Source organism: Ruditapes philippinarum, unplaced genomic scaffold (genome assembly GCF_026571515.1).
Source record: "Ruditapes philippinarum isolate M1 unplaced genomic scaffold, ASM2657151v2 ctg1443_1_1_1_1, whole genome shotgun sequence".
Classification (NCBI taxonomy): domain Eukaryota; kingdom Metazoa; phylum Mollusca; class Bivalvia; order Venerida; family Veneridae; genus Ruditapes; species Ruditapes philippinarum.
This window is the reverse complement of record NW_026860232.1, coordinates 97,634-117,400: the sequence shown is the minus strand read 5'-3', so window position 1 is coordinate 117,400 and position 19,767 is coordinate 97,634. Positions and strand designations below refer to the sequence as shown.

General features: G+C 33.0%; 3 protein-coding genes across 3 annotated transcripts; all 3 read right to left on the bottom strand.

Moving 5' to 3' along the window:
• Nucleotides 1-17: 17 nt before the first annotated feature.
• On the bottom strand, nucleotides 18-2,240 carry LOC132759316 (uncharacterized). The gene has a single exon (XM_060751071.1). The coding sequence runs from the start codon at nucleotides 2,238-2,240 to the stop codon at nucleotides 18-20; it is 2,223 nt and encodes a 740-aa protein (XP_060607054.1).
• A 224-nt stretch (nucleotides 2,241-2,464) lies between these two features.
• On the bottom strand, nucleotides 2,465-6,205 carry LOC132759314 (phosphatidylinositol N-acetylglucosaminyltransferase subunit P-like). The gene is made up of 5 exons (XM_060751069.1): nucleotides 6,185-6,205; nucleotides 5,695-5,819; nucleotides 5,049-5,121; nucleotides 4,618-4,736; nucleotides 2,465-2,603 (listed from the first exon to the last, which is right to left on the bottom strand). The coding sequence occupies exons 2-5, from the start codon at nucleotides 5,768-5,770 to the stop codon at nucleotides 2,497-2,499; spliced, it is 375 nt and encodes a 124-aa protein (XP_060607052.1). The 5' UTR covers nucleotides 5,771-5,819; nucleotides 6,185-6,205; the 3' UTR covers nucleotides 2,465-2,496.
• Nucleotides 6,206-10,045: 3,840 nt separating this feature from the next.
• Nucleotides 10,046-16,208, bottom strand: LOC132759315 (solute carrier family 28 member 3-like). Its single transcript, XM_060751070.1, has 11 exons — nucleotides 16,174-16,208; nucleotides 15,394-15,600; nucleotides 15,003-15,147; nucleotides 14,372-14,425; nucleotides 13,822-13,983; nucleotides 13,406-13,531; nucleotides 13,009-13,136; nucleotides 12,373-12,556; nucleotides 11,603-11,974; nucleotides 11,057-11,237; nucleotides 10,046-10,884 (listed from the first exon to the last, which is right to left on the bottom strand). Exons 1-11 carry the CDS (start codon nucleotides 16,206-16,208, stop codon nucleotides 10,865-10,867), a joined length of 1,614 nt encoding a protein of 537 aa, XP_060607053.1. The 3' UTR covers nucleotides 10,046-10,864.
• Nucleotides 16,209-19,767: the final 3,559 nt, after the last annotated feature.

Sequence of the window (19,767 nt, the reverse complement as noted above, 5' to 3'; positions counted from 1 at the left end):
TCATTTTCACCATTTACTCAGAATTCGTCTCTCTGTTGCTTCAACTTATCATAATTTGCATGCAAGAAAACTATAGGTTCCACAAGATTTGGTCGAATGCTTCTTCTCTGTCTCTGATACCATGTTTCTGTAGATTCATCCTCTGTTCCTAATAAAGCCGGAACAGACACATACAGCTTTGCCACCTGAGATAACAATGGAAACGAAGTTTGTCTGTCCCTCCACCATGCAAGCGGTGATGATGCTGAACTTATCTGCATCTCACCCTTGTATCTATTGACCTCGACTGTGACACTGTCTTCCTCTGGCTGACCTTCTTTAATCTCCTGAATCACATCAGCAAACCAGTCATCTGTTGCATTGTCACCGGCTTTAGGAGCATTCTTCATGAGCCTCTGCCTTTTGACTCGTTGATTTGGGTCTGAACTCCCGTCTGCATCTTCCAAACTTTTGGAACACAAATCAAAGCCTATACCCTGGTTGTCAGAATAATCATCAACAGCCTCTATCTTCACAACAACTTTATCAACATGATGAGATTTCAAGTCTTCTGTTACTTTGAACGAATTCGTAATTTCCAAAGCATCACGTTTCAAATGTTCAAAGGCAAGATCACAGTCGGCTTGGCTAACAAACTTTAATCCTTTAAATCTTGGGTCTAACAAAGAGCATAACAAAAGAAATTGCCTTCTACCCTTAGTTTCATAATGTTCTTTAAGTGTTTTAACCATCAAAGACTTCAGGTCAATGATCTGCTGGGAATCGTTTTCACTGGTAGCCAGACTTATCTCTAATTTTTTCAACACTGGTAAAATAACTGCAGCAGTAGGATATTTCATGTCTTTTGTCAGAGTCAAAGCAGTTTTCAAAGGTGTCAGCATGGTAATGAAGGTCTGAATTTGTGCAAAGTCTCCAGCTGTCAACTGATCACCTACATCTATGGTTTTAAGTTTAACATCACTTAATGTAGCAATAATGGCATTACTTTGTTCAATTGTTATCTCAAACATTGCTAAAATAGAATGCCAACTTTTTGTATTGCATTTCACAAAGTTTCGAAAAGGTAACTGTAAAACCTTCTGTTTGTCAGAAAACACCGACTTAGCTTCTTGATTTTCCGTCAACAATTTCACAATTTTACCAACTTTCCTTATTAACTTTTCACTAACATTTTCTTCCAAGCATAACTTTGCAACTTTATTGATTGTGCTACATAAAGAAACCAGATAAACACGATTTTTTTCATCAGCAAATTTTTCTACAACTTTGTTCTCGGATGACAAAATGTTCTTGAAATTGACTAATAATTTCCTATCATCAATTATATTTGTCAAGTCTTTCAAAACAAAGTTGCCTTCCAATTCAACAGTAGCCAGGACGTAACATTTCAGTTTCCAGTTATCAAACAGTGCTTGCACTGACACTGTCAAGTATGTGACATCAAATGATTTCCATATCTCTAATTTCAAATTTTTATGCATTCCCTTGGAGAGTTCATTATTTATTACTGCCTGCAACTCTGAGAATCGTCTCATAATAAGCTCTGATATATCTAGCGAATTAGGCATGAAGGACTGTCTCTTTCCCATACATATTAATCTTTTAAAGCGACTGCTATCCACAGCTTCTATAGGTATCAGATCATGTATAACAGTTTCAAAAACAGCCTCTTTAATACTGCCATATGAGTCTGTTTCAGAGTCAGCAAATGATCCACTAGAATTCTCTTGAATAGGACTTTCTTTGCTATATGCAGCTGGCGAATCCAGAAGTCCTGTTGCAGATTCCATAACCCAAGTGTTCTGCTGAGATGTACTTCTACTTAGGTTGCTACTTATGTCTGCAGAAAGAGGAGGAATGAAAATTTCATCGAGAAGAACTTGCCTCTGAAGTTTTGGGGGTGTGGTTTGAGGATACACATCAGGAGATGAGGTTACTTGGTTCAAAACTGACGCGCCAAAAATGTTGTCATGATTCTGCATGGTGGTGCTTCGTGACACTGGAGTTCTACTGTAATTAACATCAGGTAACGCTGCCACATCTTTATGGTGATGTACAATATGAGTACGTAGATTTGTTGTATTACCAGAATAATTTGTCCCTTTTCTACAAATTTTACAAATGGCTCTGCTTTTATCAAGGTTACCAAAATCATCTTTGTAAAATCCAAAGAATTCCCAGACAGAGCTTTTAACTTTTCCCGGGAAAGGAAATACTTCCTTTTCATCATTATGTGACATCTTGAGAATTTAATCTAAAGCACTTCTGTTAGCTTTTTCAGTTACAAATAAAAGCATTCAATATATTATTCAATATATATAAGTTCCTCTAGACTTTTTCAACACAAGTACTGAACATTTCACCAAAAGCAGAGCAAATACAAATAAAATGAACACAAAGCAGGCAGTTATTTACATATCTGAATGGAATGTTTGACAGTCTAATACATTTACATTGTTTTTAAATGCTGATAAGCTCTAACAAGGATTGCACAAGTTATAGATACAGTTTTCTATTCACATCTGATATGGAAATATCAGCTAATGGAGGAGTACTTTCAGCACAAATTACACTCTTTGTATTTGGAACTTGTGAATATTCATCTGAAATGAAAAAAAAAAAAAATAAACATTTCTCGAGAAGCAAAATCATTGTATCATTATTACTTATAAAGACAGGTTATATGGCCCAGTACAAACTATGGCAAGATTATATAACCCAAGCCTCTAAGCAATGGTTACATAACATCAACTTTTTATACACAGCTACTTAACTTGTCAAAAATCTTTATTGCAAATGTTTAATACTGCAGAATAGATATTACTCTGGACTTACAATATCAGGATTTCCCCCAACTAATCAAGGGGTACAAATAATCCTGTACAGTTGTAACTTCATACAATATTGAAAATAAAAGCAACACATTGATCACTGTATTGTTAAAGGTAATGCACTGTGAAGCTTTAACAGTTGAAGTTTGTTTGTGCAACATTATTAGATGGGAAAAACCTACATTTGCTTTTTGGTATAAAAATTCTTATCAACAATCATACTTTGTAGCAGACATGTATATTGCCTAATGACAATTAATGTTACAAACTTGCAGTGTCACAAAGCCTGAAATAATGCATGGAGGGAGAACCATTCAAACAAGATCTGTAAGGGAAGACAGCATGCTTGACTAATTAAATACTGGGTGCATAATATCTAAGCTCTAGCTATATAAGTTTTTCAAATGAAGTTTTTTAAGTTTTTACTAAATAGTTTAATACATATAAGGAAAATCAATGACCCCCTGGGGCCGGGCCAATTTTGACCCCAGGGCTATTTTTAAACAACCTGGTAGAAACCCAATAGAAGATGTTTCATGCCAAATATCTAAGCTCTAGCTCTTTGTGTTTCTTAAAAGATGATTATTTTAGTTTTAACTATATACATATAAGGAAAATCAATGACCCCCCCCAAGACAGGGCTAATTTTGACCACATGGCTTTTATTTGAACAAACTTGGTAGACACTCACAAGAAGATGTTTCATGCTTAATATCTAAGCTCTAGCTATTTGAGTTTTTTTAAAAGAGAATTTTTTAAGTTTTTACTGTATACATATAAGGAAAATCAATGACCCCTTGGAGAGCGGCCAATTTTGACCTCAGGGCTTTTTTTTAATCAAACCTGGTAGACACTCACTAGAAGATGTTTCATGCCAAATATCTAAGCTCTAGCTCTTAATGTTTCTCAAAAGAAGATATTTAATTTTTTTCTTTTGGTTGCCATGGCAAACAGAGTTCTGCAAGGAATTAAATTCTTTTAACAATTTTTAAAGGTGATCACCAAAGAAACATTACAGTGAAGTATAGATGAAATTGGCTTAGTGGTTTATAAGGAGATGTCGTTTAAAGTAAAAGTTTACGGACAGACGGACGCCGGACGAAAAGCTATCACAAAAGCTTACCATATCACTTTGTGACAGGTCAGCTAATAAAGAAGTTACAGAAAAATTAGGAAAATTCAAAGTTTAAGTTTATTCTGAAAATATTGGTGCTAGAGTTAAGAATCTTGTCCATATGATGTGGTTGACGATCAGAAACATATATTTGAAGTAGGTTCCTTATGAAATTATGAAATAAAGAAGTTAGAATTTTTCTTAAAAATGTTATTTTTTTATATTCTAAGTTCAAGGGGAGATCATTCTGAAAATATTACTTTAACTTCAAGAGTTAATTGAACCTTGTCACATATGATGTGGTTGTTTATTAGGAACATTTGTTTGAAGTAGATACCTTAGGAATAGAGAAGTTACAGTCAAAAATGTTTTAGTGCACAAAAACTTTAAAATGAAATCTGGGAAATCTGGACACGGAAGTGAAACCGGAGCAAGTAGGACAGCTCTCCTTATACTTTGTATAGGCAAGCTTAAAATAACATGCAATATTTTTTGATAATACATCTGTTTATAAATCAATTGACTGTCACAGAAACACTTTGTCCATGGAATGAAATAACCCCACTACCCGAGCTTGAAGCCAGAAATATTTAGACACTGCCGCTGGAGTTCCTTTATCAATAATAAATATGAAAATAAGATAAACCATGAGTTAAGTATTAAAACACAAACCAGATATCAAATCAGTGGAATCTAATGGAGCAGTACAAAGATGTATGTAACCAAACCAAGCCGGGTATGCCAGTAACCATAACATACATAAATAACAAGGTACAGCCACTGCCCAGTATCTGTAAAATTATCATATATCATCTGTATTACACATGTTACTATAATACTGTATATATATATATATATATTACACTTTTCTGATGTTTGTATGAACACGTAACAATATATACAAATGAATAAATGCTCTATTAAACTTAATACAGATATCAAATGTTTGTATTATCTCAGCCTGACTTAAATGTTTTAAAAACGGTACCTGTCACAGCCAGTTAAGAGTGACGTGAATAACTTGCCTATAACAATGCATGAAATAAATGAGCTATTTTATCATGTATGACAACTACTTCTCTCATTCATAGAAAATAACTTACTTCTGGGGTAAATATGACAGCTCAACAGCTTCTAACAACACATCAGGAACATAGGCCCATACAATATACACAACTGAAAACATATAAATGTTAATTTGATTACATGAAGAGTAATGATTATTCTTGTGTATATTGTTCTTGTTATTTTTATCGGGGACGTCTTCTTAATGCCAAATCTTCTGGTAGCCCATTCTTCGTTCAGTGGTGGTGAAGGAGTCGACAATACTGCCAAGGCATCAGCTTCCTGACTGACGATGACAAAACGGGCCTTCGTTAGCGCCAGGCCCAACCCTCCAGAGTTAGTCACAACGGGTCAACCAATCATCTCTGGTACTTAAGGTGACTTGACCTTGACCTGCCGTGTGCCTTTTCTGTGACATGCACGCCTCTGGAGGGATTTGGAGAAGACCCCAGATTAATGATGATTATTCTCTGTATCTATATTTATCTATATTCAGAAACTGATCCTTTCAACTGTTGTTATCAATGTAAAAACTGATTTATAACGATTCACCCCAGTTCAGTGACAATTCACCCCACTCCTATAATGTTCTAATTCTATTAGATTTTCCAATTAACAACACTGATACAAATTTGACATGATTACCAGCAAAGAGTCTCAGAATAAAAAGGAAAGCTTACATACCAAATATCACATAAGCTGCCAAGTAGAGAATAAACCCATAGATAGCACGTACTGGTGTAGGCGACGGGGAGGACATTTCATTTAATTGTCAAGTATTGCTAATCATCTGAAGTGATAGATCTGTCCTGAAAAAAAATGTTTCATAAAATCTAACAGTCTAACACATTAAAAAACGAACAATGAATGCTTAGTACATAAATCATTCACTGGCTTTGGAAATAATCTTATTTAGAAAACATTATATTCAGTGTTGTTTAACCTGGAACTTAAAAAATCAGATTTAACCGAATTAAAAAAAGGAGCCACAAAAACGGTACATATCCGCGTACTGGTACACCTGTAAAATTTAACTAAAGTGCATAAAATCGTATCAATTATCAAGATTAAAATTGATTGCAGTACGCTGGTGAACATGATTTTAAGTTTGCAGAATGGCCAGAAAATTGTTCGTTCAGTATATTCTTAAATCGATGGTTTTTATTTCACTTACCATTTTGTTATTGGCGACTTTCGTTTGTGCTAATATCGCTGTCGTCAAGACCGGTACAAGTCAACCCGGCCCCAAGTCAACCCGGCCCCAAGTCAGCCCGGCCCCAAACCAATGTTATTTCTGGTCAACCCGGCCCCATATTTTTTTTATTTATTTTGCTTTAAAATGTAAACACTTATCAAGAAATGAAATAAAAATTAACAATAAAAACAACAACAAAAGTTTAACGATGATATCTTTTATTATTAATTTTATATAAATATAAAATCTTTCAATATTAACAAACAAGAAACACATGCATAATTTACTGTTTTACAATGTCCGATAATACTGCAGTACAGAATAGGAAACATTAATTGAAGCAAATTAATATGTTTGTTTGATCACTTGTTTCCGTAATAAATGTGTGGGACCAAGAAACAAAGAAAATATATCAATTAATTTTTAAACAGCATTGAACATCAAAACAAAAACTACTGTTGGTCTTGTTATAATTTTCTGAGTATCAAATTACTATTGTACGTACTCTTTCGAGCCTTATTGTACCAGAAGTAAGTAGGCCTACACGTAAACACGTTTACAAGTAACAAATTCTGTCTTCTTTTTTTTGTAAAAAAATGGTGATGGATTTGAAGTAAAAGAGTCATTATACATGATTTTTTGGTCTTCTACATAACTGCAAAACCCATATTAGACTTGGATAGCACCTTCGTCCAACTTAGGGTTTCAGATGCTGTCTTTCCATTGTACGCAACATAAGCACAGCGTAACAACTCCTTAACACGTGTATATGCTAGCATTAATTAAGCTAACCTGGGTAACAGTCTGCCGATTTTTTATGTGCTTCTGGTCATTTATCAAAACACGATCGAGTATGAAAAAGCGCGTAATAAAATTCTGGTCATGGTTATTTTCCAAATGAAAAGTTTTCACACTAGAGATTTTATTGGGCTTTATTATCCCTCGCCGATGAAATCGGGAGGAGATATAGTTTTTGGCGTTGTCCGTCCGTCCGTCCATCCGAATTTCGTTTCCGCGCTAGTTCTCTGTAACTACTGGCTGGAATTCAACGAAACTTTTATATGGGAACCATCAATACCAAGTGAAGATGTGCATATCGTGGCCTTGTTCAGGTCAGACCCTTCAACACAGAGCTATGGCCCTTGATTAATTTGTGATATGCATATAATTATCGTTTCCGCGATACTTCTCTGCAAATTCGGGCAGGAATTCAACGAAACTTTATGGGAACCACCAATACCAAGAAGAAATGTGCATATCGTCGCCTTGTTTCGGTTAGACCCTTCAACAGAGAGTTATGGTCCTTGATCTGTTATGCAGTATGCATGTTGAGAGCAATAATCATTTCAGTACTATTTATCTGCAACTACTGGCAGGAATTCAATGAAACATTATGTGGACCATCAATACCAAGAAGAAATGTGCATATCGTCGCCTTGTTTCGGTTAGACCCTGCATCACAGAGTTATGGCCCTTGATTAGTTATGCAGTATGCATGTAGAACAATAATTGTTTCTGTGCTATTTCTCTGCAATCATTGGCAGGAATTCAACAAAACTTTATTGGAACCTTCAATACCAAGACGAGATGCGCAAATCATCGCATTGTTCCGGTCAGACCCTTCAACACAGAGTTATGGCCCTTGATTAGTTATGCAGTACACATATAGAGCAATGATCGTTTCTGTGCTATTTCTCTGCAACGTCTGACTGAAATTCAAGAAAACTTTGTGGAAACAATCAATACCAATAGGAGATAAGCATATAGTCATCTTGTTCCTGTCAGAGCCTTCAGCACAGAGTTACGGCCCTTGATTAGTTATGCAGTATGCATATGGAGCAATAATTGTTTCCGCGCTAATTCTCTGCATCTACTGGCAGGAATTCAATAAACTTTAAGGGAGCCATTAGTACCAAGAGGAGATGCGCATATTACATTGTATATCTTTTTCAGGTCAGACCTTTCAACGAAGAGTTATGGCCCTTGATTAGTTATGTAGTATGCATATAGAGCAATATTGTTATTTCTTTGCAACTGCTGGATTGATTTCAACAAAACTTAATGGGAACATCAATACAAAAAAAGGCATTTTGTATCTCACTTGCATGTTCAGATAATTTTATACTGTTTAACACGGAGTTAAAGCCTCTGGTTTTTGCCCTAAATTTTTATTATGTACAAAGAATATTCCTGTTTATGCCATGATCTATAAATATATAAATCCTTCTGTCTCCATTTGTTGTGTTAGTAATAATCAGGGCTGCGTTTCATGGAGAGTCCTAAGTCTTAAGTTTGTCTTAAGATAAAAATTGTGACAATTTTGCGTTTCAAAGAAAGTCTTAAAAAAGGTCCTAACTTATGACTCCTATATTTATGACCAAAAACAGTCCTAAGTCTAGGAGTGTTTAAAAGGTATCTTAAGATTGTCCTAAGTCAAAACCACTCTAAAATCAAACAACTTTTGTTGAATTTTGTTTTGAAAACTATCTAGAATGATAGATAATGGTCTAACTAAGAAAATAAATCCGAACACCAATATTTTTAATTCAGTCATTAACGCTGTACAGACATTTAAAGAGTTGTTTACATGACGTCACAATGTAGCGCCAAATATCGCGTGCAAAACAAGACGCATCTATAAATAACAATATTACTGCGCGCTGTACAATTGCAGTTGCGTAGCAAGCAAAAGGGTTCGTAACCATTTTTATTTGTTTGGGTCGTCAGACCAAACAAATAATGGTAGCGAAATTTCAGACTCTAATGCTGTTAATTGCAAGTGCCGAAAGTAGTCCGCTTTTTTAAAGCGGTTGCTTCCCTTTATATGTAACACTTAGGCCGAAAACTTTAGGGGAGATCACTGCGTAAATATGGTAACATGACAGGCGGATTAATTTTCAAGCAAAATAATTCCCGAATGGTCGAAGATTTCTAATATTGTTTTATTCTTTATAGATATACATGCTTATAGTAAGCGCCATGATTATTTACACAAGTGTTAAACAACAGTTAGCGTCGTTACAAACCCTAACTAGAATAATATGGTTTTCTTCAGGCCGAGGGGTTAGCGCACTCGCTTAGGAAGCGAGATGTCTGAAGTTCAAATCCCAGTTAAGGCAGCTCATTTTTTTCAAATTAATTAAGTCAAATAAACACTGGATCGAATATCAGTGTCGCAATTAGTCTTATAGCCATTCTACTACAATTAAAACGCTGGAAAGCATTGGTGGCACTATACAAAAACAAATTGTTTTATAATCTCACAACCATTACCTTTCTGACATTCTGAGACCCAAACAAATTCAGCGCCTTCTGTGCTTTGATTTACTATGAAATTAAATAAAACGGTTATTTAATCGTTTTTCGTGAAATATGGTATATTTTTTCACTCAACATGAAAAGAGGGCAATACATTACTTTTTATACTTGCTATAATCAATTACATAGTAAATCCAATCCGGGATTAAGCGCGTGCCATTGTATTTTGTCACTTTTTTCAGGAGAGCGAATTGGTCATAAGTCTTAAGTTTAAGACAAAAGATAGGACAGTTACTTGAAACGGTCTTAAGTGCAAAAACTTTTTCTCCTAAAGTTGGTCATAAGTCCTAGGATTTAGGATTAACTTAGGACTCTCCATGAAACGGAGCCCTGTACTCGGCGGGGGATATAAATTCAACGAATTTGCTTGTTAATATGATGACAAAAGTTTCAATTATATTTGTACTTTTTGCACTCTTCCGGAGAAATATAAACAGATTTGTTAACATTTTGGAAAAGAAACAGCACGCATAGCATTGTCTGTTTGTTTGTTTTTATTATTATTATTATTATTATTATTCAAGTGAACTGTTACATACATATTTCAGTAGTGCGTTTTGTTAATGCATATATTGGTACCACTGTATAAAACAAGAGGGCAACGATGGCCCTAATATCGCTCACCTGAATATAAATATTCTTCATCACAAGGAACAAGTAATATTGTAAACTATAAATGAAAGCAGATGGAATTCAATGGTAGATTCAATCGTTAATATGGAAAATTAAAGTCTGCTGGTTGCTACGAAAATTTGCAGTTTGCTATGAATAGTCACTGGTTGCTATGGAAACTGTCACTAGTTGTTATGGAAACTAAGCTTTAGCTCTTGTAGATTTAGAGGTTTGTTTTTTTTATAGTTTTTACTATATAAGGAAAATCAAATACCCCCTTCGGTGGGGCCAATTTTGACACCAGAGCTTTTATTTGAACAAACTTGGTAGACACCCACTAGAAGATGTTTCATGATAAATATCTAAGCTCTTTAGGGTTTTCAAAGATTTTTTCATTTTTTTCTTTCCGTTGAAACGGCAAACAGGGTTCTGCGTGTAATTCTATTCTTTGAACAACTTCCAAAGGTGACCACCCGAGGAACATTCCTGTACAGTTTGGATGATATTGGTCTAGCGTTTAATAAGGAGATGTGTGAGATAGATATAGATTATAACAACTGTCTCGTTTTGATATTTTATACTTCTGGTAATATATTATCAAACACTAAGCTGGCTACCGTCATAAGCCTGTTAACTGTAAAATGTCTTTAAAGAACCACTCCTTTAATATAGTTTCATATGTTGTTAGATGAAAAACTTCTGTGTTGAATCGATCCAAACGGCGGTCCATCATCTGTCGCCGAGCAAACCTATAAATAGAACGAATACAAGTTACATATGTACATGTATGGTGTTTCCTCGATAAAACATATAATCGGTCACGAAAAGAAACACAATTAAATTAGATTTCCAAGAAATGCAAGCAATAAAATCACTACAGTAATATAACAGAAACTAAGTACAATCAGTTTTACAGTGTACCTGATATACACGCTGTCATAAAACAAGCCATACTGCCAGATATAAGTGCCCTCACTGAAACCTTCATAATATCTTGTTTCCTGTCGGGAACAACAGCACATAGGGCACCAATCATGATTCCAAGTGCTACAACATTGGAAAAGCCACATAAAGCATATGTTGCTATCATCTCCGAATGCTCCTGTTGAAAGCAAACATAATGTATCAGTAAAGTTGGGGAAGACTACCAAATTTGGACATTATAGATTAAAGTCTTCTGTTGTGTAGATAAATATTCCAAAATTTACCAGATTATTTTCGTATCAGAAATTGGATAAATTAATGTATCTGAGATAATGTTTCTTTAATAATAGTTAATAATGTTACAAATACAATAATTGGTAAAGTTTTTTTAAGAAAGGAAAAACAACAACTGAGAAATGGTTTCCATCACTACTTAATGAGAACACCGATACCTTCTTAAATGAGATGGTGTTGAACATTGTGTATGTCACGATTATATCATGTATAGAATATATCAACAAGGGTTAGATCGTGGACACTTACTGAGATTATTCCACCTTTTAGTGTGATATTTGTTCCCTGTAGTACAACTTCATCATAGCCATTCGATGACCAACCATACGCACTACCATTCGTCAACAAATTGTTAAATTGTGTGTTGACTGTTAAATTCTGAAGACTTATATTTGACCAGTTGTTGGTAATTCCATTTCCCACTTGATTACCACTGATATATCCGCCAGAAAGATATTTTATTAAGTTAATTCTATTACGCCTTACATTACCGAGGTCTTCATAAGCCAGAAATTCGTTTACAAATGTTTTTATTCCGACCATTCGAGCAACAACTCGACAATCTTCCGGTGCCACGCCCATAAGGAAGACTATTGGCCAGAATAAATAGGAACAAATCAACTGTTGAAGAGAAAATGAAAAGCAATATTTCATCATCGTCATTTATCATAAATTACATAAATTATGTATAGCATTATATTTCATTTTAATGATGTAGAACTTATCTCATTGATATGAGGCTTTTAGAAATCACCAAAAGCTACAACATGATCAATACTCTAACAAATGAAAAATAATAGTGGTACACATAAAAAACACTATACATGTATATATATAATTTCTTAAATATGTAGTGCAAATGTAGTGTAGTGTTCCTAGCTGTGGCGGTTTCAGGAGCTTGGTTCTAGTCAGACTGTTTATATCTGTGTATTTGACCAAAGGTGCTACTATAAGTATAATAGGTCGAGTATTAAAATAACAAATAACTATAGTTAAAATTGTCGAAGATAAATATTTACCTCAAATGAGAGCGGAGGATAATCTGGTGGCGATAGACCTACTCTCTCACCAAACCACTGAAGGGTTGCGTTGAGAAATTCTAGCAGGGAGAAGAAAGCTATGACACTGGCAAGAATGTAGGCAACAATGGAGATCGCACTTACTGCTCCAACAGATGCAGCGTCTATAATACCTGTACCCATTCTTAAATCATGTCAAATAATAGCAATGAATAATAATAAAAATACAAATAAATTCGTGAATAATTTATGGAATATCAGTTGTAAAAATATTTATGATAGAACATGTAATACAGAATTACGCATGTGCTTTCTTATGATAGTATACTGAGAGAAAAACGGTATTTAATACTTGCATGCCTCAAGATAAGCCAAAATATGTCAAGAAAACCAACCTTGACAAAAATGTACGAAAATTTTCAGAAAAGTAAAAACATTCTCAATTCAAGAAATAATTAACATGCTATATGCAATTAATGACTAATTTTATAGGACATGTACAATTTCTTTATCTCTACTGCGTGACTAACTCAGTAATTAAGGGCTATTTTTGCATAATCTACCTGTTGAATTTTTGTAATTATTTGTTAAATTTAGTATAATCAAATAATAAACGGTAAACTACTAGTATATTACCGCTGTAATTTAACAGTTTCTACACGACGATGTCGGTTTTCTTTGGATTCTGGATAGAAGAGTTTGGACATGGCTAGTGCAGCTGGTGCCGACATTACAGACGCTGAAATCAGGTGGTTTGCTGGAGCCTATAAAACCAGTATTTATGTATATTTAATGTTTTAATTATCAATCATATATTTAGAAATACGTTGTATAAATTATATTATAATCGCTTTTCTTTAGTCCATAGAATTTTCATTATTATTATTCTTCGACATAATTTTTTATTATTATTTTCTGACATATGAGGCAAAGCATATGAAATAAAATTGTAATTATTTATGTATATCTAGTTAAGTATTTATTGTTTTATAGATATTTATTGTGGGAAAGAAGCTATAATTTTAACATTTACCCCGTATAATATATAGATAGCAAGTGTACTTCCAGCGACAGTGGCAAACCCATTTGTCATTACTGTATGTAACTCGGAAATTGACATACTTTCCAGAAAAGGTCGTACAACAGTTATTGCTTCAGCCTGTAATTATGGGTAGACAAATATGATTTTGATACATTAGTGACCAATTTCATTAAAGTAAAAGATTAAAATAATCATTGAATACCTTAAAGACCAAGGAGATATGGACAATGATACAGGGAGAACATGTCGAATATTTCCATTCATAGATTAGAATAAGAAAGACCAAGATTTCGAACAAGTAAATTCATTATCCAAAAAAATTTTATTTTTTAAGAATCATGCGTATCAATAAGTGACTTTTTACAAAAACAAATGTTGAGAAAGGAAAGGAAATATAAGATATTTACCCAGCCGACAAATATATTGATTGCAGCATGGAGTGATTCCATAGCACCAGTTCCTAAACTGAACTCCATTATAAATGCTATCTTCTCTATAAGAAGCTGTATAACACCGAGGTAATAAAGAACGCCGATAGACGCGCTGAAGAAAATGATGACTGGCATAACCTGAAAACAATCAATTACAAAACTTGATTTTTTTTTGTGATGTTAAGACATGGTTATACAATGTACTTGTAGTTCTACTGCTTTTCGTTTTACAAACATTCAGCTCCGAAACTAAAGAAAAGCCGATTAAGGTTACTGTAGTATATATTCAATAAATACATGATAAAGTTTATGAAAAGACCTATTTCAGATATCACATAATTTTTTCCACCAGTTTCGAGAGTTTAATTCATCATTATGATACATGTACATTTTTATCAAATTCTTTTTAAAGAAACTGTTCCTAAATACACAACAACTAGAAAAATCCTGTACATGTTTGATTTTGACTGTCTTGCCGCTACTGAAAAATTGTATTATATTAATATTATCAGTTGCAAATACTTACAGAAAATGCAAAAAAGTGATCCATGAAATTATCCCAAAACAAATTTTTGGGGGCCTTTTATTTTTGTTTTAAGTTTTTTCGGGAACTTCCCACCAAGCCAGAAAAGAAGGCATGGTACCCCAGTCAGTTTTTTAAAACGTTAGCAAAATCAGTTGTAAAGTGAACCCCCTGAATAGGGCCCTGTCACCCACATAAAAATAAATAGGGGAAATTTTCTTTTTTGGGGATTTAATTATTTTCAGTAATTTAAATTCGACTTCAGTAAAACTGCATCTATTTTAGACAAATTAATAATTTTTCATCCCATTGAGGTTTGTATTTTTATCCATATCATGTGACTATCGTCAATAATTTCTCCCACCCCCGCCCCCGATACTAAGTATGTCACGAGATAAATACGATGAAGTAATCTGAAATATTTAAGAAAGATTCAGCATAAGTTAACTTATTAAACAAGACTTTTTTTGATATAAAGTTATAAACTATAATTAATCGCCATTCTTAATACTATGTCCAAAAAATCAGTGCTCTTGCTGTGGCTTTACAATTTACCTTTCCGCAAGAAAGCACGAATGTTTTGCAAATGTTAAATATAATATATATTCTGTGTGTACCAATATATATCACCAACCTGTCTGGGATCTTTGGAAAGAAAGAACATGAGCAATGTGAAGATGATCATGCCCACGCCGCTAACAAGAGACGCGGGACGTCTGAGGGAAGTGTCTATGATGATAAACAATACTACAGCTACTGCTACAAGACATGTTAAAATCCTACAAAAAAAATAAAGGTGAAGAATGTTTTCATGAAACAGGTCACAAGCGGCGTATCTACAAAGACGCTAAAGTTTACAAACACGTGATGTTCTTTTACATTGCATTTACATGTGTCCTTTTAGTTACAAAGAAATGAAAATATTTACAGCGGATGAAATCTAATTCTATATCACTATATAATTTGATGTACCGTAAACGTTTGATAAAATGACAGGAATTAGAATCAACGAGAGTACTACTTACGTGATGATGAGCGTACGATATCTGTTATATTTCCCAATAAATGGTCTCATATATTTAGTATACAGGAAAACACCGTAAAGTTTCTTGACATAATGGTAAGCTACACCAAGTAAGACGAGCAATGTGACAACCAACAACCGAACCGAACCTTCATCGCCGAACCGGAAACTGAAATAAAGATAAATGAATAAAACATAACTAGGTCTCCTAAATTAAAGAAATCAGATAGAATATTCAAACGTATATAAATAAATGATTTGCAAATATCTCTAGCTATGGACATTAAAAATATGAATCATGATCGTGCAAAACAATGCTTTTAAATACAAAAAGCAGCCCAAAAAAAAATAAAGCTTAAAATGAGTCAATTAGTTTCAAAAAGCACAGAAAAACTAGGCTTTAAAATTTTTGGCTAAAAATTTTAGTGTTTCTCATTTCTTAAATTAATTTCAACATCATAATTTTGTTAACAAACTATTTTTTTTTATTTGCAATTGTATTTTTATTGCGGGTAAATTTTAACAATTTAAATATTATATCTTCCTGAATGCTATGCAGAGAATTTCAATGAAACCCAAAAGAATGGGAAAAAAGAACGCCTCTTAAATTTACACAAAATTTTTACGGTTAGAGAAAGGGTTTTTAAGAGTTGTGAAGAGACAAACGGTGAAATATTCGGTTAGGTTCAATCTCTCTGGGGGTCATTTGCGACAAATGGGGGCCCCTGTAATGTTGATTTCCGTTTGAAAAAAATTTGCAAATTTCTTTAAACTCCTCTACCTAACAATATATATCTTAATAAACACTGAAAACATAGATATTTTTTCTACTTTGCAACAAGGCGTTCAAAATTAACCAAAAACCAGAATGTGTTGTAACAAAACGTATAAATTTGTACGAAGTGAGAAAATGTCAACAAAACAACAACACGTTGCACTATAATTTATTTTAAACATTATAAAGTGGAAACATCTTAATTTTAAAGGTTTCAAATGTATAAAAGTATAGATCTACCTGTCTCGTTTGTTCTCCGACATCTTTAGATATGAATGTATCCATTGAAATATCACCTTCATCGTTTGAATTAAACGTTTCTGTGGAGACATCTTGAGCAGGTCCCTGGCATATACCTAACTTTGTATTATCATGTCCTTCTTCAAGTTCGGTGCTCTCATATGGCGGTGGTAGATCCATTATAAATTTATCTATGAAAAATTAGATGATTTTTGTTTAATTTTTTCATATGAAATAGTACAGATTTTGATAAATGCGGTCGAGTTTTTTTGTACATCCTCATAGGTTATTTAGTATGTCGTAGTCGTAGTGACTATTCCATTACAGTTCGGTAAAAATCAAAAGTTAAGGTTTCTAAATAGATCTACGATAAACGTGTTTGACAACAGAAGGACGGACAGAAGAAATCCTGACTAATGAATAGCTACCCTATCTCCGCAGCTATTATCTCCCTTGTTGTTTATTCTATTTTTTAAAGATACTGATCTTAACGAAATGTCTAACAATGACCTAGAACCTAATACCTAAATATTTGTTACTTTTTGCAGACGATATTGTGTTGTTTACAACTGACCCTGTAAGCTTGCAGGCACAAGTTGATAATGTTTATTTTAATATTCATGTAAATGGGGTCTGAATATAAATGCTAATAAAACTAAAATATGTGTACTTGAAAAACGTAAGTCAGTTCATGCATAATTTTAGTATATTTATAAATGGTCATTTGGTTGAAAATGTAAATATTTTTACATACGTTAGAGAAGTGCAATTAATAGCATCAAAGAAAATTTTCTGGTGTAGATTGTTCAAATAGCCTCTTCAGACATACACTCACATAATCCTCTTTCACTATATCTGTATATTTTAATGGTTTTGTTCTCAAACATCTGTATACTCATTATGTAATACAGCTAATTAAATATATCGTGTATATATGTGTGCTTATAAATGAAATGCTAATTAGACACGTTGCTATCTAGTATAAAATATATGTCTTCCGATAGAAAACAAATAAATATTCCAACAAAAATTTTTAATATTCGAATCATTTATTAAATTGGCTACCGGGAACGTAAAGGAGGCGACATAGAATAGTACAATTCCATCAAATATATCATATCTTAATTTATGTGCAAGATAATATAATCTATATCCTAGTATAGTCGGTTACAACGTGTAAGTTACAATTTTCTGAAATATTATTATACACTGTCCCGTACTTCATTTATAATTGTATACATACGGAATAATATACACATTAGATGCGGAGTTCTCTATGGCTACACACAGGCTAATAGAATCTTACGGTCAGCTTGATGTATGAAATTACTGGAACTAATTACTGATCGGCATTCTCCATCTCACCTGGAACACGGCATACATGTACAGTTAACCAGTTAGAAGACGATTGGTTTGTTTGAAATAGGATTAGCGCGAGCTCACGTGGAAAAAAAATCCTAGAATATTTTTTGACTAATTGCATGGTCGGCCTCGTGATCTCCATGAATATGGCTTAAAACTAAATCATCCTTGCATATGACAATCATTCCAAATACATGTTCTACATGTTCTATATAATGATAAAGTCTTATCAGTAGCGCTGATATTTAAAGCATCTAAAGATTGTCTTGTTCAATGGTATAATCAACTTGATACTTTATCACCTATGCATCATAAAACTACTATATACTATACATATATGTATTAGTGAAACAAAGGAATCTGGAAGCACGCACTTACCTCGGAATGTCAAAATAACGTCGCGTGCACAAAACAGCAAAATGTATTATGTCCGACAGTTAACCAACTTCAAAAAATTCTTTTATTTTGTCAGTAAACACATATTATCCCGAATTAGTGTTAAAGAGTCTTAAGTATGATGTGTATACTTGAAAAGCTTGAGAACTTCTCCAAAATATCAAATGCAATAAACCTCTAACCTTACACATCACAACAAATATTCATGTATTTTACCTGTTTTCCCGGCGCTGTTTAAACGCCAGAGGTCTGTTTCCAATTTAGAATGGTTCCTGAAATTCTCACATAAGTACTTGTCTGCACGCTTGTTCGCTTAGATTAATAGGGCCTCTTAAATGTAAAGGAACCAGGCGATAATTAATTTTAAACATTAAAGAGCAGAAGTTATTTTTTGATATATGGTTTATATATATTATATATATTTTTCGCCAAGAAAATTGACGATATTAGACAGATTAAATAATAAAGTATACATGAATAACATTGATTGTTGTTTTTTGATACTTTTTAATATAAATATTTGCAGAGTAGATTGCATTTTTAATGTGGTATTATAATTAATAAGCTTGTACTTAACAACTCGCTTTATTAGTTTTAAAATTGTATTTTAAAATCTGAATACTGTAATAAACAGTCATAAGCATAATTAAGTTCAAGCCAGACTGTAGAGGACTTTGAAATATATGTTTTCTAAAACTGTACATAATTAGTTTTAAAAGATTTTGACATGTTATATATGGCCCTAGACAAGGGTTATATTGCAATACGGCCATACAACCACACAAGATTCGTATGACGAATTTATAACACAACAAACTTCCGTTATTTGAAACGATAGTTTTTAATGGATAAACGTTATCAAGGTCATTAAACATATATAACATATATTTAACATTTACTGTATATTTGAGACATAAGTACAGAATAATCATATTACAACAAGGTTTAAATGAAGCACAAGTTTTGCATAATGATATCAATTAAGTAACATTACATTTACCTTCCTAGCTACTATAATTTACGAATATTCAACATTAAAATTTTGTTCTTAATTCAAACATTTTAAAGATAAACATTGATAATTTTCTTATAACATTTTCAATTTGAGATGTTAACAATTCAATAAATTTTGGTATATTTGTTTTTTGTTTTTTTTTCAAAAATATTTATCTAGGATCGAGCTGTTTTCTCAGAACATTGTACAGTGGACATTCTAATATTACATGACTGCTGTCAATGCAGGAAGTATTTTCTTTTACTTTTTTATATATTTATTTTATTTCATTATTTATTTATTTCATTATTTATTTATTTATTTATTTATTTATTTATTTATTTATTTATTTATTTATTTATTTATTTATTTATTTATTTATAAAAATATCTGATCTCTTATATGGCCGTGAAACGGTTGTTTGTAATATAAACGTTAATTGGTCATATAACATGGCAGCCTAGCGGCTCGGGTTATATATGTAAACAATCGTTTATATTGGGTCACATGGCATGCAAAAAATCTTTGTTACTAATTATATACACGTGCATTACGTGCATACGTTTTGGGGTTAATAGTGGTAAGTTCATACACAGCACTTTTGGAAA